The sequence below is a fragment of the Acomys minous genome (assembly GCF_964271855.1).
Source record: "Acomys minous genome assembly, chromosome: 13".
NCBI classification, from domain to species: domain Eukaryota; kingdom Metazoa; phylum Chordata; class Mammalia; order Rodentia; family Muridae; genus Acomys; species Acomys minous.
In genome coordinates this window covers 3,234,130-3,258,413 of record NC_140495.1, presented here as the reverse complement: position 1 = coordinate 3,258,413, position 24,284 = coordinate 3,234,130, and the positions used below count along the sequence as shown (strand labels likewise).

At 54.1% G+C, this 24,284-nt stretch overlaps 1 protein-coding gene across 4 annotated transcripts in view; it reads right to left on the bottom strand.

Moving 5' to 3' along the window:
* The window catches only part of ULK4 (unc-51 like kinase 4), a 293,347-nt gene that overhangs the window by 145,847 nt on the left and 123,216 nt on the right, over positions 1-24,284 (bottom strand). For all 4 annotated transcript variants that reach the window (XM_084753198.1, XM_084753195.1, XM_084753197.1 and 1 more), the window contains exon 32: positions 2,377-2,482. In XM_084753198.1, coding sequence (XP_084609324.1) covers positions 2,377-2,482 — 106 coding nt within the window. The remainder of the gene's footprint in view (positions 1-2,376; positions 2,483-24,284) is intronic.

Sequence of the window (24,284 nt, the reverse complement as noted above, 5' to 3'; positions counted from 1 at the left end):
TCTCTGCTGGCTGAGGCTGTGGAGACAGCTCCTTATCCACAGAGGCAGATAGATAATGTGCCCTTCAGATTCTGTACAGTTTTGTACAGGGTTAAGGAGAGCTGTGACCAGGTAACCGCTAACTGTCCCAGTCAGGGTGATTAAGCTTTTCAGGCATCTGCACAACTAAGACTTCTAGAAGCTTCCAGAGAACTCGGTTCAGAACACTAAAGAAGTTTCTCAGATTTTGCTAAACATGAAGGAAAGATAACACCTGGCCCTGGAGACCAGTAAGAAAACAACAACAGGGCTGGAGAGATGGCTCAGAGGTTAAGAGTACCGACTGCTGTTCCGGAGGTCCTGAGTTCAGTTCCCAGCACCTACATGGTGGCTCACAACCATCTACAGTGAGATCTAATGCCCCCTTCTGGCCTGAAGATGTATACACAGGCAGAGGACTATATAATAATAATAATAATACATAAATAAATCTTAAAAAAAAAAACCAACTACAGCTGTTGGCTATAGCTCCACTGCTAGGTTAGAGGTGTGCATGACAGCTGCTCCCTGCAGAAATGAGAGCAGGGGCTGGAGAGGTGGCTCAGGGGCTAGAGCATGTGCTGCTTATTCGCAAGACCTGAGTTCAATTCCCAGCACCCGCACCAGGCAACTCACAGTCACCTGTAACTCCAGCTCCAGGGGAGCCAACTCCGCTGACATCTGAAGACACCCGCACTCATGCCAGGACAGACAGACTGATCCTTACAGAGTTTAAAATAAAATAAAAAATTTTTTAAAGATTTATTTATTTATTTATTGTATATGAGTGCTTTATACCTGCAGGCCAGAAGAGGGCACCAGATCTCATTATAGACGGTTGTGAGCCACCATGTGGCTGCTGGGAATTGAACTCAGGACCTCTGGAAGAACAGGTGGTGCTCTTAACCTCTGAGCCAACTCTCCAGCCCAATAAATATTTTTTTTAATGAGACTAAAACCAGACCTGGTGGCCACATCTGTTATCCTAGTCCTAGAGAGACTGAGGCAGGAGGATTGCTTCAGGCTAATGGCCAGCCAGAGCCACCTGGCAAACACTGTTCCTGTCCTCCAAGTGTTGCACACTGACTCTCCTGGTAACAGGGTTGCCAAATTGTCTAGTGAATTTGTCTTTTTTGAAACAGGGTTTCATGTAGCCCAGGCTGTCCTAGAACTCACTATGCGGCTGAGGCTGGCCTTGAACTCCTGATGTTCCTGCCTTCACCTCCTAAGTGTTGGGATGACAGGCATGTGCCACCCAGCTTTGAATATTATTCTTAAGGGAGTCTAGGAAGGCTGTCAAGTGTGGTTTCTTTATTCTTACAATGCAGACAATTCTTGAAGTGATTTTCTGGTCTCTTGAGTAAACACTGATTTAGATAGATTAATATAAACTTGACAAAAAATATCAGTGTTTTGATTTCTGACACTCGATGAACCATTGAAGACAAAGAGAATTCCTTTCAATGCTTCTTTGAAGGTGCTCGATTTTGTTTTGTTTTTTCACTTTGTGGCGCTGTGCTGTGCAAATCCATTACCCTGACAGCTCTGCTGGGAAAGCCACGCTGGCATCCAGATCCATTACAGAAATGTCACGGCGCAGGGGTGAGCCCAAACTCAACTCCAAAATGTTAATAACTCTGGTATTTTTCAAATATAAGCAAACAGTCCTACTTTGCTTTATAATAATTCTTATCCTGCACATTTCATTTAAAAACGAAAATGTTGAAGGGAAAACAAACACCCAAGCCACTGATTTACACTTTGGCACTGATACCCAGAGGCGACAGCACATCTGAAACCCCAGCCCTTGGGTAGTGGGGGTGGGAGGGTCAGGCGTTCAAGACCTCTGTGTCCCAGGACACTCACACCGCCCAGCGCGGTCCACACAACGCATCTGCACTCATCTTGCTTTTGCCTCTACTCTGGCCTCAGGAGAGGAAGCAGAGGATTCTGGGTCACCTTCACCACCCACAGGCTGGACAGCGCAGAGGCCATGCTCCACCTGCCTGTCATGGTGGGCCTTGAAGCTCACCGATCTCATCTGTGGCCTCCTTTGCTCTCCTCCCACTTCAGCGGATGCTGCCTCCCTCTGGAAATAGGCCACACTAACCAGATGACGCCAGGTCCTGACAGGGTGAGGCAACCGTCACCGCTATGTGCCCAAGCCCCGCAGCCTTCGCTGGCATTTCCCACTGGAGGCGGATGCGCATTCTTTTTAGGATGGGAAGATGCTGGAAACTCTGGAGCACATAGAAACCACCACACAGGTCTAATGACTAGTAGGGGCTGCCCACAGCTCCAGGTGGTTAAGAGCAGTGGCCCCTCGTTCAAAGGGCCCAGGTTCGATTCCTAGCTTACCTTGCTCATAAAGCAGCTGCAGGTTTGAGTCTTTGTAGGCAACCAGATTGTGGAGCAACGCGATCACGCTCTGCATGGTATTCCCCAGAATGTTCTCCTGATGCCCCTGCAACAGACCGGCCAGAAATACCGTTACATGGTCCTCAAGACAGACCACCTCTCTCCTCCACAATCCCAGGAGGCACAGGGGCCTACGGTTCCTGCCCAGGAGCTGCAAGGCAGCCACTCGTCTTCTGAGCCTCAGGTCAGCGGCTGAGGCACCAGACATCCCAGTGTACAGAGCTGAGGGCATCGTGAGTGGCAGCGAGCCTGAGGCCCTGATATGGAAACGTCCCATCAGGAGTGTGTCTGTCACGTTTGTCCGTTCCCTCGCCTGCCACACAAGCCATGTCATGTGCACAGTGGCCCTATCCCTGCTGCAGTACAACATGCTACGTGTGAGGCCTCAGGGGACCTGACTTCCTCGTAGCTTCACAGGGCAGGTAACTCAGGCCCCAGGAGGGTGTGGAGTGGGGCTTTCTTTAGTCTCCCAGATTCAGGAAAGGCTGCTTCTAAGGGCCCCGGGGGTCACAAGATAACTCACTTTCCTGTGCCACTTTGTCATTCCTTCCATAAAAGCTAAAGCCATCTGTTATAACTGAAGTTATACACTTCGCAGAACTCAACAGAAGAGACAGGCACGTTTCTAAGTCCAGGACGGACGTGAAGTGAGAAGATGCACTAGTCACGCTGGGTTCACACACCTACGCACTGAGCACAGGCATTTCCACATTTCTAGAATCTTTACTCGTTAAGTACAGTCCCAGCCTGAGGCCCGTGCTAGAAGCAGGAGTGCGTCAGCCGAGGAAGCACTGGGTAGACCTGCCCCACCCCCACCCCACTCCCTTTCCACGCTCTCACATACACAGTCAGCTCCATTTTAACACACTAATCATATCTGGTAGTTATTGAGAGTCTGTTTTGTGCCGGGAGGTGCTCTGGGGAGCAGAGGAGACTGGAGAATCAGGCTCCTTATCCTCACAGACATGGGCCTGAGCCTGCAGCACGGCCAGAAAGTCATGACACACGTCAGAAAGAAAGGGGAGACTGAGGAGGGTGCTGGGAGGGCAGCCCTGGGGCTCTGCCTGCTTAAACAGGGTGGCTACAGTGGGCGTCCCTCAGAAGGCAACGCTGCATGGAAATGCACCCCTTTCTAAAAACAGAAGAATCTGGAACCCCCAGGGTTAGGCACGTGACCAAGCTGATCCTCCAGCCTCCTGCAAGCAAACCTCCACAGTTGTCAAAGCTCTCTTCTGAGACAGAAGCGTTGCAGAAGTGGAGTTCAGCCTCCACCTCCACTCCCCGTGTCAGCGCACCCGAGCACAGCAAGGTTCTCAAACTGGGATGGTAACTAAGCGAAACCTTTGTTCAAGTTTCACCAGGCACCATTAGCGTCTTTCAGTTTCTGCAACAAATGTTCACTGCACCCTAAGTGTCCTTGGCTTGTATCAGGAAGTAAAGAAGGGGGAGGGAGAGGCGGGGAGAAGGAGGGGGGAGGGGGAGGGGGCAACCAAATCCTGCCATGTCCTCGTGGCAGAGGAAGACGACAATGCACATAAGTATGGAAACGAACGGAAGGTAGCAACTTATTGATTGCAGGAAGCCGTGGTCTGGGGGTGTGGTGGAAAGAGCTGTGAGCCGCGGTCTGCAGAACCGCACGTCTGTCCTTTCAGTAGCTGAGTCCCACTCGCTGAGATCCTCCCAGACCCTGAGCAGCATGGACCTCACACCTCCCAGGGTCACTACTGCACCTACAAATGCTTGTGGTGATATTTAGTGTGTTTCCCGGAAGGACTTGTAGCGACAGCCACAGGCTTGGAGAGACGTTGCCAACAGAACTTTATCACCTGTTCCTCTCAAACTCCTCCACCGGGGCATCTACACCTTGGCATGAGTCGACGTTTTGACACCCACTGCTCTCGAGACATGTGGAGCAGCCTCTCCATCCTTCTGTAGTGGTCTCTCAATGCCACTCACCTTGTCCTTTCCCACTGCCCACACCCATGCTGGCCAGACTCAGCAAAGCCTTACTGCAAGCCACCTCTCCTTGTTAGTGACCTGTTCTCATGCTCTTCTCTGAGTTCGGAGTCACGTGCACACACTCCCAGGCCCGCAGTATACTGGCGTCCCTGCCCACTCTGACTGGGCACGACTGTGACTGTCCCCTGGACAATTACCTATACTTGGGCAAAAGCTTTAAGGGCCAGCAAGGTTGTCATCAGTCCTCCCCACCTGTAACTTCCACCTGCCTGGGGTCAGAGCAAAAGCATGGGCTGAGAGCCCAGGAACCCCTCGGGAGACATGGCATCCTGGGCACAGTGTGTGCCTGGGCCTGGGAAGCTTCCTCTGGGCTGAGCCTCGGAACTCCATGTGGGTAACAAGGTTGCACCGTCTGTCTCTGTCAGACAAGGTGCGAGCTTTCCAAGCACCAGTGTGTAAGCCTGATTCAGAAGCACACGTGAACAGAGCCCCCCTGGGCGGATGTCCACAGCCCAGTGTTTCCCTGACAGGACCGTAAGATGACGGATGCGCAGGCAGCTGCGTGCTTCTGGCTTCATCCAATTATGCACACAGTTCGATGGCGGAAGAAAGAGGTGATTAATACGAGCCCAGATGACAGGACATGCTGTTCTTGATGGAGTAACTAACGATACATAGCAAAGTTGTTCTCGTCAAGAAAGTAGAGCCAATCAATCTCTGATTTGGGACCTTTTTGGAAAATGACACAACCACTCCTTGTTCATAGGCCACGGTCGCAGCAAACGCAGGCCAGTCTCTGTGTTTGATAAATCTATTGATACACAGTGCTCGTGGCGGAATGCACCTTTAAATATTTTTTTCATTTTTATTATTTTAAAAGACATTGTCTCGATATTAGGCCAGGGAATCACTTTTGGCCTGGAAGTCACAGCACTGGCCAGCTCTGTCCCTCTGTGCCAGGGTTCCAGGTGGGAGGGAGGTGCCATGAGGCTCACACTCCTGTCCTCCAGAGACCAGCAGTGCAGGCTGCGCTGAGCTGCAGCCAGTGTGCTCCGTGCCAAGGCCCTTCCTGCAGCGTGGCCGGCAGCTTTCAGACCTCTTACCCTCGGCCACCAAAAAGGCAGATCGGATCCTAGCCAACCAGAGTGGGCTCCTGGCCAGGGGGTTCCTGCAACACCCCAAAGTGAAGGCCTTTGTCAGCCATACCACTCCACCTGCAGAGGCCTGTGGCCCCAAGAAAATGCCCTGGGAAGCACATGCTGTCACCAACATCATGAGGGGGAGGCGGAGAAGGAGAGGGAAAGGGAGGGGGAAGAGAGGGAGGGGGAGGAGAAGGGGGAGGGGGAGGGAGAGGAGGAGGGGAAGGGAGGGGGAGGGAGGGGGAGGGGGGAAACAGCATTTGGCGCACAGTATAAAGATGGACTTCCCAATTCCACAGGCACTCTGGAGTCACCCCCTCCCTGTTCTCAACACTGCTCAAAACTGTTCCACCTGCTTTACTTCCATCACTGATCCTGGCCTCACGCGGCCTACAGCGAGGACTCAATAAAACTAGCACTCCAGAATCCAACTATAGGTAACAGGCTTCTACATCGAGGAGACGGGGGGGGGGGGGGGGGGGGGGGGGGGAGAGTCGACACAGACAAGTGCTCACAGTGAGGAGGAGCGAGAGCAGCCGAGGATCAGGCCACAACCTGCAGTGCCACAGGACCAGGCCACAACCTGCAGTGCCACAGGACCAGGCCACAACCTGCAGTGCCACAGGACCAGGCCACAACCTGCAGTGCCACAGGACCAGGCCACAACCTGCAGTGCCACAGGACCAGGCCACAACCTGCAGTGCCACAGGACCAGGCCACAACCTGCAGTGCCACAGGACCAGGCCACAAACTACAGTGCTACAGGGACCAGATCACAACCTGCAGTGCCACAGGACCAGATCACAACCTGCAGTGCCACAGGACCAGGCCACAAACTACAGTGCTACAGGGACCAGATCACAACCTGCAGTGCCACAGGGAAGGCACGAGTGTGGGCTAAGTCCACACCCACTAACATTTATCAAGTTGAGCCATTTCACTTCTTAGACTTTAATAAAATTTATCTCTTTAAGTCAGAAGATGATCTGGGGACGAGAACAAGGAAGTGAGTAGCCATGCACATGCAGTAGTGCTGCCGGGAGACAAGGGCCAGGAGCCGGCTCTGGTCAGAGGCCAAGTCATCCAGGGGTGCTCCTCTGGGTCAGCCCTTGCCCTCCCCCAAAATGTGTGCTCCTTAGAAAAGGAGGGGGCCCCACAGCGCTGTGTCCTGCTGACACAGGGCCGGCAGGGAAGGAGGAGACAGGCAAGCACCCAGGCCTTGCAGTCAGACCTTGGAGCATGGCATGGAGTTCAGACACCAGCAATGAGCAGAGTGACCTCTCAGGTGGCCTCAGGGGCAGCCACATGAGAGCTTGCTGCATGTAGAACAGCCTTCCCAGCATGCATCTCATCTCAAAATCTCATTTCACCCTCACAAAAGCAAGCTCACTTCTCTTTACAGATGAGGTCAAAGGTGACCACAACCACGCACAACCTGCCATGCTCCACGGTGCTAAAAGTGGAAGCCAGTGTAGGCTGGCAGAGGCCATGCCTCTGTGGGTGCAACATTGAGACAGGATATAGAAATGGCGGGTCAGGGCAGCGAGCACTCGGGGCAGGCCATGCGGCCGCACCTGCAGATCTGTCAAGTTACTTGATCGTAGCGCAGGCGTAACTGGATACTCACGCCTGACTCCAAGCACTTGGAAGGCAGAAGGTCAGCCAGGGCTACAGAATGACAGTCTGTCTCAACAAACAAACAAACAAACTTAAAGCAACCTGGATGTAGGGTAGGAAGGAGAAACACCCATGAGTACAGATTTGGGCCACAGTGGGGCTATGTGCCCTCTCTCCCTTTATACCTGAGCCCTTGGCACTGATCGCTGAGCTCTAAGGACATGTGTAGAAAGAATAAACACACTACCCAAAACAACAGCACGCAGAGTCCAGCTGCTGCAAGGCTGATGGATCTATCAGGAAGCCCAGCTCAAGAGGGAAGGTGCCCCTCAGTGCCACGGGCCCAGCAGCGAGCAGAGGAGCCTTGCTGAAGCGCTAGCTTTGCTGCAGGCCAGCATCGCACCTCACTGTGGTGCCTCAGGCACAGAAGGGTTAATGTCTCCATGAAGAATTAGGAGAACACAGAAGCAGCTTAAGGGTCTACTGGGAAAGACGAGAGGAGTCCTGACAGAACAGTCATAAGTCTATACAAAGCAGGACTCCACCTGACAAAGCGTGGGCAGACCTGGACGACACTGTGGTCAGTGCGATAAGGCTGACATTGGAAAAAACAAAAAAGCCACTCATGTGATGGCTTATCGCCACTGTCAACTTGGCTGGCTGGAGACTTCTACAGGGTCCAAAGTGAGGCTCCAGGCTGTGACAGTGCCCACTCACTTCCCTCTGGGGCACTCTGGCTTCTCGTCAGAAGATGGTCTTTACAGCAATGGTAAACACACATGGCGGCGAGAGACTCTGCTTTCAACAGGTGACTTTTCAAATGGTCCTTTTGCCCACAGCTCCAGCACTGTGGGTGCTGACCTGAGCCCACCCCCACGTCCTTCTGTTTCTTCTACTGGCAGCTGCCCTTACAACCTGCACAGCTGCGCAGCCACGCGGCTCCACTTCCCCGGCACTAAGCCCAGCGTCCCCCCTCGCCATGAGTACTCTCTCGAAGAGCAACCCCCAGCAGCACAGAACTCCTAAAGCAACAAAGGCTCGGCCTCCACTCCCAAAGCTTCTACCACAGAAGCTACAAGCTGGGGTGGAGCATTAGCTTCTACAGAAAGCCCAAGGTCATGGTTCCTAAGGATCAGTTTGTGTCCAGGGCCCCAGTGCAGCTTAAAACCCTGAGGAGACAAAACGGTGGAGTGTCAGGGGGTGGGAGAAACAAGACACTGTTCTGACACCCTCAAGTCCAAGAAGCTTTCTCCTGAAGAATTTGGAAATTGCTCTGTGACTCACTGAGTCACACCCCTGGGGAGAGGATGGGCATGAGGCAAGCCTGATGAGACTCAAAGGCCACCAGCTAGTTTAAAATGAGTTCAGAGGACATCTGTGTTGGGCTAACATCCACTTATAAGTGAGTATATACCATGCGTGTCTTTCTGAGTCTGGGTCACCTCACAGGGATGGTACATACTCACTTAGAAGTAGCTATTAGCCCAACATAGATGCCCTCTGAGAGATTCCACCTGGGGGGGGGGGGATCAGGACAGATGCTAGGAGGACTTGGAGTGAGAATGGTATAGAAAAATTGGGGGATGGAAGGACCCCGAGGGTTCAGGAGCCCCACAAGGAGACCATCAAGACTGGCAGATCTGGGGGGGGAGGGGCTGCACAACTGTTGCACCAACCAAGGACAATGCATGCAATAAACCTAGACCCCATGTTTAGATCTAGCAAATGAACAGCTCACTCTCCATGGCTGCGGGGAGAGTGGGGACATGAACTCTGGGCCCGTGATTTGATCACTTCCCCTTGGTAGAGGCACAGAAGAAAGGGAAGCAGCTGTCTGGATGAGACCTGATAGGCTGTGGTCATATGGTGGGGGAGGAGGTCCCCTCTGTCAGGGGTCTAGGGGAGGGGAATAGGGTGAAAGAGGAAAGGAAGGTGGGAATGGGAAGATACAAGTGAGGGGATAACAATTGGGATGTATTCTGAATAAATTATAATAAATTAAAAATTAAAAAAAAACAACAACAGTTCAGTCATTTGCCTCACAGAGAGAGGCAAGGAACTCCTGGGAAGAAAGGGCAGGATTTGGGGCCCCTCGTGCGGCTGTCTGGGGTGTGATGGCAGAGGCTGCAGTACCTGTCACGGCACCTGCTGTGCCAGCCAAGATGTTGCTGAACAGTTCCTCAGCTAATGAGGCCAGAGCTTGCCAGTCTGAGCGGGCTCTGCCACAGGCTAGGCAAGGGTTAAGGAGTACCCAGACCCAGGCTGTTCCCTCACCTGGAGCTAAAGTGTATGTTGCAATCCCCCTAACACCCTGTGGATATAAGACAGAGTGTGCATCACGCACACTTCGGACTACAGATGAGAGGCAGGAAGTAAACACTATTGTTAAATCTGACTGGCAGGTACCACATAGGCCCTCGAGCATCAGCAAGTACCAATTACAGCGAGTGGAGCTCTCTACCTGGCAGCGCAGGCAGGTCAGAACCAACCAGGCTGTTGCCAAGCCATTGCTGGCTCGTCCTTACAATCTAGTCCTGGTTCCGCGATGGTGGCAGTGCCCAGCGGCCCTTCTGGCAGGTTAATTGTGTCACTTGGCTCCCAGCCTGGCACATTCATGCCATTTGGAGTTCCAGCAGCAAGCTTCTGCGGCCCTGGCTCCTGACGGGGCAGAGTAGCATGTGGGACCACTGCCAAGACTGCTCAGGCGGAGAACACTGGCCACAGAGCCTATGGGCGCTGCCAGGACCGGTGTCCCTGGAGATGGATGGTGCCTCGCTTATGTACCTTCTTGGGGAGTTGACAGGCCAGCCTGGCCTGCGGTGTGCTCAGCAGAAGAGCAGCCTGAAGCAGGAGGATGAACCTGAAACGGTGTGCACACGGCTCCCTCACCTTCTCCCCTCACCCCTCAGCTGCCCCACATAGCAACAATGGGAATCTGAGAGTTGGCTCATTGGTAAAGTGCCTGCTGTGCAAACATAAGGCGCTATCTGAGTAGAATTCTCTTGTCGCAGGGCCGAGGAGTAGTTCCCCCACTGGAACGTGGCCCACATGCTCAAGACACCAGAACCTCTCCAAGGGCAGGGGACTGACTACTGAACCAATGACCGCTGCTATGAAAGCAGTGATTGCCAGTTAAACCAACCACTCCACAGTGTGGTGGCACATGCTTGTAATCCTAGCCCTGGAGCAGTGAGGCAGGAGGCAGGAGACCTGTTCTTAAGTCTGGGACCAGCCTTTGTTCTGTGGAGAGCCTGTCTCAAAACAAACAAACAAAAAACAAAACAAAACAAAAAAACAGGACAAAACATAACGAGTCATTCCCCTGCGGTGGTTATAGGCATCCAGCTGGCTCAGAGTGTCAGTGGCTGTGGCCAGATGTGCAGCTGGGAGTGCAGCCCAGAAGGCAGGAATGGGGACAGAAAGCCATGCTCAGCGGGGGACTCAGGCTAGACTCCACGGTCCTCTTCTGCCGTCCATCCTCTGAGGCCAAGCCTGAATCCATGTCTTCCCAGATTATTCCCAGGGAAAGCCACAGAACAAAGCTGAACACCAGCAGACTATAACCCTGCTGAGCCCTGCGACAGTGTTCAAGTGAACCAATTTCCTCTCGGTGACTTCCTTGTGGACAGTGGCAGGATCATCCACACACAAGGTCTAACACATACTTGTGTGAACGCACATGAACCAAGCCAAGAGCAGAGTGAAGCTGTGACATGACAAGACAAAGTCCTCGGAGGCCAGCTGAGTGCCCAGAGACCGTCATCATCCCCACACCTGGGCAGGCTCAGACAGATGACGCCGGCACTCCTTTCTCAGGGATGCCCACCTCAGCATCCAAGCAGTGCAGCAGGAGCACCAGCCTGTCTGGTCTCTCACCCATGCAGCCCACCAGAGGAGGCAGAAGCTTCACACACACACACACACACACACACACACACACACACACACACACACACACCCTGGCTCTAGCCCCTTCTGTCACTTTCCAGGCCTTAGAACCAGGATAGGGTCTCATCATGGCCTTCAGACCAGCAGTGCTCTGCCTGTGGCCACCCACTCCAGCCTGGCCAGCAGAGGCCCCTAGCCTGAGAAGCCTGCTGATTCACCCTGATGCCCAACTTCCTCACACAAGCACGACAGGAGCTCACGGTGTTGCCGAGTCGCTGTTGATAATCATGGGGTTTTATGAAACAGAAAAGCAGCAGAGGGCAGAGAGGCTAAGCTCCTACATAACGCCACACTGTGATGTGTAACAATGCACACTCAAGACATACCCATCACACACACACTCAGACACACACACCACACTCAGACACACACACCACACACAGACACACACACCACACACACACCACACACAGACACACACACCACACACACACTGAGACACATACACACCACACACACTCAGACACACACATACCACACACACACTCAGACACATACACACCACACACACTCAGACACATACACACCACACACACACTCAGACACCCACTACCCACACAGAACACACACACCACCACACACACACAGATGGACAAGAAGCCATTTGCAGAGGGACATGTGGCCACTTTAAAAGTTCGTCACTTTTGTTTTGTTTTGTTTGAGACAGGGTTTCTCTGTGTTATCTTGGCTGCCCTGGACTCGCTTTGTAGACCAGGCTGGCCTTGAACTCACAGTGGTCCGCCTGCCTCTGCCTCCTCAAGTGTCATTTTTAAAAGATTTGTTTTATTATTTTTAATGTCTGCATGTCTTCGTCTGTGTGTGGGTTTATACATATAAGCGCAGTACCTGAAGAGTCCAGAAGAGGGCGCCAGATGCCCTGGACCAGAAGCTCCCAGTGTGGGGCGCTGGGAACCGGACTCAGGTCCCTTCCAAGGGCAGCTCATGTAAGTGCTCAGCCATCTCCCCAAACGTCTGTTGGGGTGACCTTCCCTCCTTTATGACGGTGTGTCTCTGTATCGTCCATTGCTGATGGCAGCGTACGCTAGGCCCTCTGGAGACTCCACACGAGAGTGCTAACCCCGCACCCTGATGCAGAAACACTTTGGTTTTACTGAACATGGATCACGGTCTATGCCAGCGAGAACCATGGCTGCAGACTCAAGTCTACACTGCCAGCCGCCTTCTATGGCTCTGGTTGCTTTTCAGCTGGGATCATCTCCGACCTTTGCTTGAAACATAGCCACCCAAGACTGACCTGGACCAGGAAACGTCAGAGAAGCAACACTCCATGCCACCTTTTCCCGCTTGCCTCGCCCTGGGCTCAGGCCCCAGCAGGGTGCTGGGGGTTTGGCCAGGTGAGGCCAGCGTGAGCTGAAGTTCTCAAGAAAGAGCTGGACATGGTGCTGGACAGGGACAGACAGCGGACCCAGGAAAGAAAGGACTGCGGGAGAGCGCCAGCCCTGGTTCCGCTGTCCAGGTTCCGCATGGAGGTGTTTGCAGCTGAGAGACATTCAACCTCACCAAGCCACACCAAGGCCAGCTACACGGTCCCCCACACTGGGCTCATTTAGAATCCACGCCAACCTGTGGGTAAAAATTAATGCCTAGAACGTGGAAGACAGCTCAGTGGGTAGGAGCACTTCCTGTGACAGCAGGAGGACCTGGGTGGGTAGGAGCACTTCCTGTGACAGCAGGAGGACCTGGGTGGGTAGGAGCACTTCCTGTGACAGGAGGACCTGGGTGTGTAGGAGCACTTCCTGTGACAGCAGGAGGACCTGGGTGGGTAGGAGCACTTCCTGTGACAGCAGGAGGACCTGGGTGGGTAGGAGCACTTCCTGTGACAGCAGGAGGACCTGGGTGGGTAGGAGCACTTCCTATGACAGCAGGAGGACCTGGGTGGGTAGGAGCACTTCCTGTGACAGCAGGAGGACCTGGGTGGGTAGGAGCACTTCCTGTGACAGCAGGAGGACCTACATTCAAAGCCCAGCACCCACTCAGAAGCTGGGAGCGGCAGGCATGCCTGTAATCCGAGCAGTGGGTAGGGCGGAGACAGCTGGCTCTTGGGAGCTAGGCAGGCAGCCTAGCCAGAAGCCAGAAGGACTCTCAGGAACCAAGGTGGGAAGCAATAGACCTTACTCGGTGCCAACTTCTGGCCTTTGCATGTGCACAGGTGCATAAAACATATGAACATATGAACGCATGTGCACGCACGCACATGCACACACACACACACACACACACACACACACACACACACACACACACACCAGTGACTATGACATCAATTGCTTTAGGAGTCAGTGGAATTTAAGGCCAGTGAGAAACACACTACCTCCGTATCAGAAAGCATTCACAGTATTTTTGCACCTCCCGTCTGCTTTGGGCATTGTCGTAAGAATGGCAGCCCACACTGCCTCTGCTTGAGCAGGTCAGCAGTCTCAACACCAGCTACAGTAAACCACAAAAGGGCCAGGCGTTCCCGGCATTTTCCTCAAGGGTTTCAGGTTTTAACTATGCTGGTCGATCACGTTCTGCAAAACGGAATGGGCCATGATGACTGTTGATGACCGAATCTGAAGCCTGGCTCAGCTGTGGCGATGCATAGGATGGGGGCTCAAGGGGCATCTGCTGGAGTCCTGGGAGCCTCTGCACCCCGGGGCTCGCTCAACAGTGAGACTCGGTTCTGTTCTGAACTCAGGAGCCACACTTCTTCCCGCCTTTGAAGGCTCTCAGATGAAGGCACGGAGAGCTATCACGAGATGAGGCAAGCGTGCGCAGGTGGGAAGCTCAGACGCACGGTACGGCCATCAAAGCGCAGAAATGAAAGGACCGAACAGCATTAGTGATTTCCGTCATAATGGCACCCCAGCCTCGCGCGTGCCCCCAGAAACATCTCGGAGCTGCGCTGTGACAGGATGCCTAAATGAGGTCTCGGGGAAGATAATGGAGCTTTAATGATGGAAATAGTAAGAAAATTAAACCCCATCATGTTCCATTAAGCACACTCCCAGCTCCCGTTTCCACTAAATTATTTTATTATGGTTTTGCTTCTGCCTCGTGAAATAACCTTTCATGGTGACTTGACTTGCAAGCACAAATAAGGCCCATTTATATTCCAACGCGAGCCCCTGGGAGATGGAGAAGAAGAGATGGCCATCTACGACCTCACCACTCCGCAGCTGGGGAGCCGCTATCTTGTCTTACATTTGTGTCTGTGAGAAGAGCACTGCACCGTAGTTGCAGGCTGAGCTTGCAGTCACACCAGGCCTGCTGGAGAGGCCACCTTCAGGCGGGCAGCTCATTCCACCCTGCCCTCTCCTCGTGCTGTTGTCCTGTGTCACCCACAACCTCCTCAGCCCTTAGCCAGCCCTGCTGCTCTCTGGTGGACGTTGATCACGCCTTCAGTGCTTTGTTGTGACTGACAGAGATGCCAGACTGCCTCCACCCAGCAGGATGCTGCAGCAGAGCCTCCTAGATGCACATCCCCAGGGACAGCACGGAGGGACAGGACTGTGGTTCACTCCCTGCGCCTCAGCAAGCACAAGCGCCCGCCAAGCAGGCTGGAAGGAGTATCTAGTGGAGGGAGAAGGGACCAGGCACGGATCCACACATTTCCCCTTATAATGTCATAACTTGGGGAGAGAATGAGCCAGGGGAAGACCAGTAATTGTCACAAACATCTAGCAGATAAATATGAATTACTAACATGCATTAACAGACCAACAGCATTCATAAGCCCAGAATCCCTTGATTCACCTCCATGAACCTAAGAGGAGTGAAGGAAAGCCAGCAACACAAGTTGTGAGCAAGAGACTTGTGAAGACACGGCTTCTGGAAGCTGAACCCTCCACGGAGCAAGGCAGAACAGTGTTCCAGAACACACAGCTTATGAAGTTCACCCAAGTGCAAACAGTGACTAAAACACCACGTGCTGCACAAACCTAGCCATATCTGGGGAAATGCCTCTGTAAGACTGGCCTATAGGCCAGCTGGTGGAGGCCTCTCTTAGTGATAGGTGTGGGAGGGCCCAGCCCACTGTGGGCGGTGCTGGTGGTCCTGGCTGTATAAGAAAGAAAGCAGGCTGAGGGCTGGAGAGACGGCTCAGAGGTTAAAGAACACTGGCTGCTCTTCCAGAGGTCCTGAGTTCAATTCCCAGCAACCACATGGTGGCTCACAACTGTCTATAATGAGATCTGGTGCCCTCTACTGGCCTGAAGGCAGAGCACTGTAAACATAAATACATCTGAAAGAAAGAAAGCAGGCCGAGCAAACCCTGAGAAACAAGCCAGGAAGTGGTGCTCCTCCCCGGCTTCTGCTTCCGTTCCTGCCTCCCGGTTCCTGCCTTGAGATCCTGTCCCAACTTCCCTCCATGATGAAGTGTAACCAGAGAGGTATAGGGTGTCCTCCCCAAGCTGCCTTCTGCTCAGTGTTTAACACGGCAACCGAAACAAAATTAAGATACATCAGTTGAAAGGAGATGTGGGAACACAATCCCATGATTCTCAGTAACACCAGAACGCAGGAACTGGAAAGATGCTCAGTGGCTGAAGCCAGAGGACTGCTGCTTGGTCCACAGAGGCTACTGACACGCTGGGTGCGCATGGTGGCCCTGCCTGTAATTCCAGCACTTGCTAGGAAGGCAGAGACAGGAGATTCCCTGGGACACGCCGCTGACCCGCACAAGCTCCATATCACCAAGCTCAGGGTTCAACTGAGAGAGCCCTGTCTCAACAACTAAGGTGGATGTGGAGTCCTGAAACTAACCCTGGGGCTACACACACAGGCACACAATGCCCCAACACATATGAACACGCACGCACACACACACACACACACACACACACACACACACACACACGAGAGATGATACAAAGAAAGAGATAACCTATGTTCACTACTTAGGGGACCTGAAACTGTCAAATGTCCACGCTACCCCTAAGTGATGTAAGGAGTCAGTATGATTCCTGTCAGAGTCCTAGGAGAGGGGAAGATGGGGAGGAGAGAACAGGAAGGGGAGGACAGGAAGGGGAGGACAGGAAGGGGAGGACAGGAAGGGGAGGACAGGAAGGGGAGGACAGGAAGGGGAGGACAGGAAGGGGAGGACAGGAAGGGGAGGACAGGAAGGGGAGGACAGGAAGGGGAGGACAGGAAGGGGAGGACAGGAAGGGGAGGACAGGAAGGGGAGGACAGGAAGGGAGGACAGGAAGGGAGGACAGGAAGGGGAGGACAGGAAGGGGAGGACAGGAAGGGGAGGACAGGAAGGGAGGACAGGAAGGGGAGAACAGGAAGGGGAGGACAGGAAGGGGAGGACAGGAAGGGGAGGACAGGAAGGGGAGGACAGGAAGGGGAGGACAGGAAGGGAGGACAGGAAGGGGAGGACAGGAAGGGGAGGACAGGAAGGGGAGGACAGGAAGGGGAGGACAGGAGGGGGAGGACAGGAGGGGAAGGACAGGAAGGGGAGGACAGGAGGGGGAGGACAGGAGGGGGAGGACAGGAAGGGGAGGACAGGAAGGGGAGGACAGGAGGGGGAGGACAGGAGGGGAAGGACAGGAAGGGGAGGACAGGAGGGGGAGGACAGGAGGGGGAGGACAGGAAGGGGAGGACAGGAAGGGGAGGACAGGAAGGGGAGGACAGGAAGGGGAGGACAGGAAGGGGAGGACAGGAAGGGGAGGACAGGAAGGGGAGGACAGGAGGGGGAGGACAGGAGGGGGAGGACAGGAAGGGAAGGACAGGAAGGGGAGGACAGGAGGGGGAGGACAGGAGGGGGAGGACAGGAAGGGGAGGACAGGAGGGGGAGGACAGGAGGGGGAGGACAGGAGGGGGAGGACAGGAAGGGGAGGACAGGAAGGGGAGGACAGGAGGGGGAGGACAGGAGGGGGAGGACAGGAAGGGGAGGACAGGAGGGGGAGGACAGGAGGGGGAGGACAGGAAGGGGAGGACAGGAAGGGGAGGACAGGAAGGGGAGGACAGGAGGGGGAGGACAGGAAGGGGAGGACAGGAGGGGGAGGACAGGAAGGGAGGACAGGAAGGGGAGGACAGGAGGGGGAGGACAGGAAGGGGAGGACAGGAAGGGGAGGACAGGAGGGGGAGGACAGGAGGGGAAGGACAGGAAGGGGAGGACAGGAGGGGGAGGACAGGAGGGGAAGGACAGGAGGGGGAGGACAGGAGGGGGAGGACAGGAGGGGGAGGACAGGAAGGGGAGGACAGGAAGGGGAGGACAGGAAGGAGAGGACAGGAGGGGGAGGACAGGAAGGGGAGGACAGGAGGGGGAGGACAGGAGGGGGAGGACAGGAGGGGGAGGACAGGAGGGGGAGGACAGGAGGGGGAGGACAGGAGGGGGAGGACAGGAAGGGGAGGACAGGAAGGGAGGACAGGAAGGGGAGGACAGGAAGGGGAGGACAGGAAGGGGAGGACAGGAAGGGGAGGACAGGAGGGGGAGGACAGGAAGGGAAGGACAGGAAGGGGAGGACAGGAAGGGGAGGACAGGAAGGGGAGGACAGGAGGGGGAGGACAGGAAGGGGAGGACAGGAAGGGGAGGACAGGAGGGGGAGGACAGGAAGGGGAGGACAGGAAGGGGAGGACAGGAGGGGGAGGACAGGAGGGGGAGGACAGGAGGGGGAGGACAGGAAGGGGAGGACAGGAGGGGGAGGACAGGAGGGGGAGGACAGGAGGGGGAGGACAGGAAGGGGAGGACAGGAAGGGGAGGACAGGAGGGGGAGGACAGGAAGGGGAGGACAGGAGGGGGAGGACAGGAGGGGGAGGACAGGAGGGGGGGACAGGAGGGGGAGGACAGGAAGGGGAGGACAGGAAGGGGAGGACAGGAGGGGGAGGACAGGAGGGGGAGGACAGGAAGGGGAGGACAGGAGGGGGAGGACAGGAAGGGGAGGACAGGAGGAGGACGACAGGAAGGGGAGGACAGGAAGGGGAGGACAGGAAGGGGAGGACAGGAAGGGGAGGACAGGAGGGGGAGGACAGGAGGGGGAGGACAGGAAGGGGAGGACAGGAAGGGGAGGACAGGAGGGGGAGGACAGGAGGGGGAGGACAGGAAGGGGAGGACAGGAAGGGGAGGACAGGAAGGGGAGGACAGGAGGGGGAGGACAGGAAGGGGAGGACAGGAAGGGGAGGACAGGAAGGGGAGGACAGGAAGGGAGGACAGGAAGGGGAGGACAGGAGGGGGAGGACAGGAGGGGGAGGACAGGAAGGGGAGGACAGGAGGGGGAGGACAGGAAGGGGAGGACAGGAAGGGGAGGACAGGAAGGGAGGACACGAAGGGGAGGACAGGAAGGGGAGGACAGGAGGGGGAGGACAGGAAGGGGAGGACAGGAGGGGGAGGACAGGAGGGGGAGGACAGGAAGGGGAGGACAGGAAGGGGAGGACAGGAAGGGGAGGACAGGAAGGGGAGGACAGGAAGGGAGGACAGGAGGGGGAGGACAGGAAGGGGAGGACAGGAAGGGGAAGACAGGAAGGGGAGGACAGGAAGGGGAGGACAGGAGGGGGAGGGCAGGAAGGGGAGGACAGGAAGGGGAGGACAGGAGGGGGAGGACAGGAAGGGGAGGACAGGAAGGGAGGACAGGAAGGGGAGGACAGGAAAGGGAGGACAGGAAGGGGAGGACAGGAAGGGGAGGACAGGAAGGGGAAGAAGGGAAGTGGGAAAGGGGAAGAGAGGGCAGCGTTATGTAGGCAAGAACAAGGGCTGAGCGTGGTGGCGCACGCCTTTAATCCCAGCACTCGGGAGGCAGAGGCAGGTGGATCGCTGTGAGTTCAAGGCCAGCCTGGTCTACAAAGTGAGTCTAGGACAGCCAGGGCTAAACAGAGAGACCTTGTCTCAAAAAACTAACCAAACAAACAAACAGAAAAGAACCAGGGCCGCCATGAGAGCAGGCTTGCCCTCAGCACCCGCCAGGCCTGGGACCCTGGGACAGAGAGCCAAAGTTGAACAAGAGTCTGAAGACACCCTTTACAGAAGGTGAGCAGCTGGGGAGCCCCTGCAGGCTGCAGCCGCACCACTCAGAAGGTGGAGGTGCGCAGACCAGGTTAACCCAGCAAAGCTGGCTGGTCCCCCAAAAACAAAAATAAAAGATGCAGGCTACTTAGCCAGATTCTGTCTCAGAATAAAAAGTGAACATTCTGCTGGAGGTAGCTCAGCAGCAGGTGCCTGCACGCATGACAGGCTGCTATAGGTTTAATCCCCAGCACAGGAGGAAAGAGCGGGTAATTGAGGCCACACTGAAGTGGGTCACTGGGGAAGGGTTATATCCCAGCCCCACTTCCTGCCCTCTCTCAGCTTCAAGATCCACAGGTTGGACCCACACAGCAGCAGGACACAGCAGGACACAGCAGTAAGGCACAGTGGCAGGACACAGCAGAACATGGCAGGCACGGCCGGACACAGCAGCAGGGCACAGCAGGGCACAGCAGGGCACAGCAGGACACAGCAGCAGGGCACAGCAGGGCACAGCAGGGCACAGCAGGACACAGCAGTAAGGCACAGTGGCAGGGCACAGCAGGACACAGCAGGACACAGCAGGGCACAGCAGGGCACAGCAGGACACAGCAGGGCACAGCAGGACACAGCAGGACACAGCAGGACACAGCAGGGCACAGCAGGACACAGCAGGGCACAGCAGGACACAGCAGGGCACAGCAGGGCACAGCAGGACACAGCAGGACACAGCAGGGCACAGCAGGGCACAGCAGGACACAGCAGGACACAGCAGGACACAGCAGGGCACAGCAGGACACAGCAGGGCACAGCAGGACACAGCAGGGCACAGCAGGACACAGCAGGGCACAGCAGGGCACAGCAGGACACAGCAGTAAGGCACAGTGGCAGGGCACAGCAGGATACAGCAGGGCACAGCAGGGCACAGCAGGACACAGCAGGGCACAGCAGGACACAGCAGGGCACAGCAGGGCACAGCAGGACACAGCAGGGCACAGCAGGACACAGCAGGGCACAGCAGGACACAGCAGGGCACAGCAGGGCACAGCAGGACACAGCAGGGCACAGCAGGACACAGCAGGCACAGCAGGGCACAGCAGGACACAGCAGGACACAGCAGGGCACAGCAGGGCACAGCAGGACACAGCAGGGCACAGCAGGACACAGCAGGGCACAGCAGGACACAGCAGGACACAGCAGGGCACAGCAGGGCACAGCAGGGCACATGCCACCACCAAGCCTTCTCTGCCTTGATAGACGGCTTCTCGAACCAGCAGACAAGGCAAGTTCTTCATCCTCTGCGCTGTCTCTAGATATCTTATCACAGCAACAAGAAAGGGCATGACTTTTAAGCCAAAGCTTGCACTGGCCAGTTCCGTCTCATGTAAAACTCTGAAACCTCCCTCCATGTTTTCAGGACCTTCCTGGTTACCGCAGACTCACAGGATTGTCCAGAGCAACCTCCTTATTTTAAGGTCAGCTGACTTACAGCCCTGGTGCCATGTCCACCCTTGCTCCAGTGTCATAGCCTTAGCACCTGTAACATAGTCACGGAAGCTAGGACACGGACATGTTGGAGAAGGCCAACGCTATTCCTCCTTCTATGGCTACAAACTGTGAAATCCACTCCTCCCCACCACAGGGGAGCGAGAACTCCCATAAAAGGGGCGCATGAGGGGACAGTAGGTGCATAGTAACCGCTGGTTGGTTCACATGCTCCAAAATGCTCTCCCCACACAAAAGACTCTCAATAGAACTTTCTAAACGGCAAAGATCAATTCTCTGCTAAATTCTTGCACAGCACTTGAGAAGCTATGAGGTTAAGTCCAGACTCTGAGCTCGCCACAGCCTGGGCCACTACCGTTCGCACTATGCTCACGCTTGCCCACCACTACCGTTCGCACTATGCTCACGCTTGCCCACCACTACCGTTCACACTATGCTCACACTTGCCCACCACTACCGTTCGCACTATGCTCACGCTTGCCTACACAGGTATTTGCTGAGTACTTGCTACTGACACTTGGTGATCTAAGTGCAAGGACACAGTAGAATCCAGCAGGACACAGGTCCTGCTACAGGAAGGTGGTAATCCAAAGGGACTTTACATAACCAACTCCACAAATAAAGAGCTGCCACTTGGCCTGTCCTTTAAGATGCACTAGGTTCCCTGAGCACCAGTGTCAGAGGCTGAGTCAGGAGAGGCACAGGCACACACACACACACACACACACACACACACACACACACACACACACACACACATACACACACACGTCATGATGCAGAAATTCAGTCAAAACTACTACACACAAACTGAAATGAAACTCTAAGCAAATGTTGAAGTAATCCATAGAAAACCAAGAAGAGAACAGAAACGAACAAAAAGGTCAAACAATAAATAAACAGGCAAGGAAACAATGGGCAGGACCCAAGTACATCGATCATCACGCTAAGTATAAAAAAATCTAAACTGACTGCTGAAAAGACAATTTCACACATTGACTACAGGTGAGAATGACCCAACTGCATGCTGCCTGCAAGAAACTCGTTTCCACGATCTAATGATGCAGGAAGTTTGAACAACCACAGAAAGAGACGAAAACACTGAAAAAAAAAGTACAGCATACTGTACGTAAAGCACACTGGCATCAGGAGTAGCAGTCTGCACGGAAACGAAAGCTGTCCCAGGAGACACTGGGGAGGGACAAACTGAAGCTGGCGTAAGTACATAAAGACTGGACTCAGGAGAACGTTGAGTCCTGTTTCCTTTCCCTTTGCCATGAGAAAACATAAGCAACCCAAGAGGAGAGTATTGACTTCAGCTTATACTTCTAGGTCATAGTGCATCCCTGAGGGAAGCCAGGGCAGAAACTCAAGGCAGGAACCTGACAAGGAAGAACGCTGCTCGTAGGCTGGCTCTCGGGCACTCCCACTCACTCACTGCCCAGGGGATGGTGCTGCCCACAGTGGGATGAGCTGGTTTACAGTGATTAGCAAGTGAAGCAGTCCCCACAGACAGGCTGGTCTGATCAGGGCAACCCCTCAGCGGAGACTCCGTTCTCAGGTGACTCTAGACTGGGTCAAGTTGACAGTGAAGTGACGAGGACACCTCAGAAGCCCTAAATATGTATGACCCAGGCAGCAACGTGGAGAAAACAGTGAGATGCAAGGATGGAAAGACAGTCTGGAGCCTCAGCAGCCGCCAGCAGTGCTGCCTCCTTGGTCAGCAGCGTAATTCCGCGTCTGCTCTCACATTCACTCCAGGTTACACAAACAGAGACTCTACATCCTCAAGCAGCACAGGATGTGAAGGCAGACCACACACCGCACTACGAACCAACCCCAAAATCAAATGATGAAATTGGATTATACATCTACATGGTAAGGAGGTGGAATTTTCCGGTTGGAAATGACCCAGTAGCCCAGAAACTAAGCCCAAGCTGGACGGGAGGTGCAGGAGGCTTCACATGCTGTCATCTCGGCTTTGTGAGAAACCACAAACAATTCAAAACACAGAGCATAACAACCAGTACATGGCATAAGAACTGTGTCCCAGCTTCATTTACAAATAGTTTTAAATCCTAGAGAAGCCACACATAAAATTCACCAAGACATTACAAATAAGCACAGTCTGTAACAATCCATTAGACAGGCAGCGAGTGGCTGTTTAATCCTGAGGTGCATGTCCAGAGAAGGGTTAGGATGGGAGGCAGACTTGGTCCTTCATCCTCATGGAGCAATTTTGCAATTTTAGATGAGACAGAGAAGAAAATGTTCTATGCAAATAGCTGGGAGGCAACAGAAAAACACAAACAAAACAGGTCCAAGGTGTAAAGAAAACAGCCTAGTGACAGTCTCTTTAGTCTCAAAGACTTCACTCAGTGACAGCGTGGCCAGCAGAGACAGGCTAGGAGGAGAAAGGTGCTGAGCAAATGCACCCTCTCAGGAGCCTTACTCTATGCTGTGCAGAACTAGAAACACACAGCTGAAAGGTTCCCAGGAGACAGGACATGGCAGGAAGTACATCTCTATGGGGCTTGAAAATTCCTTTTGCCCTGGGTTTGTACCTGCCAGGCAAGCAATCTACCACTGAGTCACATCCCAGCCACACACTTCAGCATTTATGTCCAACTAAGAGACAAATAAATAGTGGGATGTATGATACTTTTGGGATGCACTACACATAGGGGGGGCCTGTGTGCAACAAACACAAACAGGAACAGAACAAAAGCCAAATTTGACAGGTTAATAAGCACAAAGGCACACCGAGCACTCAGGAAGTACCTGATGCCCAGGTACATGGTGGCAACATCGTGTGGCTTTCTGTAGCTAAAAATACCTATGCTAAGATTAAAAATCAAGCAAATAATCTACACTGACTTAAGGCCTCATGTTCCTGGCTCCAGCTCAGATCTTTGCACATCTTTTTTTTTTTAAAGATTTATTTATTATTATACATACAGTGCTCTGGCTTCATGTACACCTGCAAGCCAGAAGAGGGCATTGGGTCACATTATAGATGGTTATGAGCCACCATGTGGTTGCTGGGAATTGAACTCAGGACCTCTGGAGGAGCAGTCAGTGCCCTTAACCTCTGAGCCATCTCTCCACATCTTGCTGAATGCGTCAACTCTGCCTTTGCTGCTCAGCAAGGAAAATAGGCCGAGAGCCACGAATGCCCCCTCTCATTAGCCAAAGTGGCTTTTCACCGCTGAGCTAACACTTAAGAGGCAGGGACTCTTGGGCTGGAGAGATGGCTCAGCGGTTAAGAGAACTGGCTGCTCTTCCAGAGGACCTGGGTTCAATTCCCAGCACCCGCATGGCAGCTCACAGCTGACTGTAACCTCAGTTCCAGGGGACCTGACACCCTCACTCAGCCATATGTGCAGGCAAAACACCAATGCACATAAAATAAAAATGTAAAAAAGAAGTAGGCGCTCTGGTTCCCTCACTCTTGAATGTGGTGTGCTTAGGAATTCTGGGAAACAACTACATTTGATAGTCACTTCTGGAGAATTTATATTTGGTGCTTTTATACGAGGCTTTCCCTCCAGAAGTCTGAATTAGCCCTGAGTCAGCGAACTTGTTCTATGTATCAAAGGGCTGCAGACACCCAAGGTTATGTCTGTACATGGCTGGGCACTGCCTCAGCACAGCAAGCACTTTAACGTGTGTCTGAAACCAACCTGGTCAAGGTGGTACAGAGTCAGGGCAGAAGCACATGCCAGACCAGGCTTGAC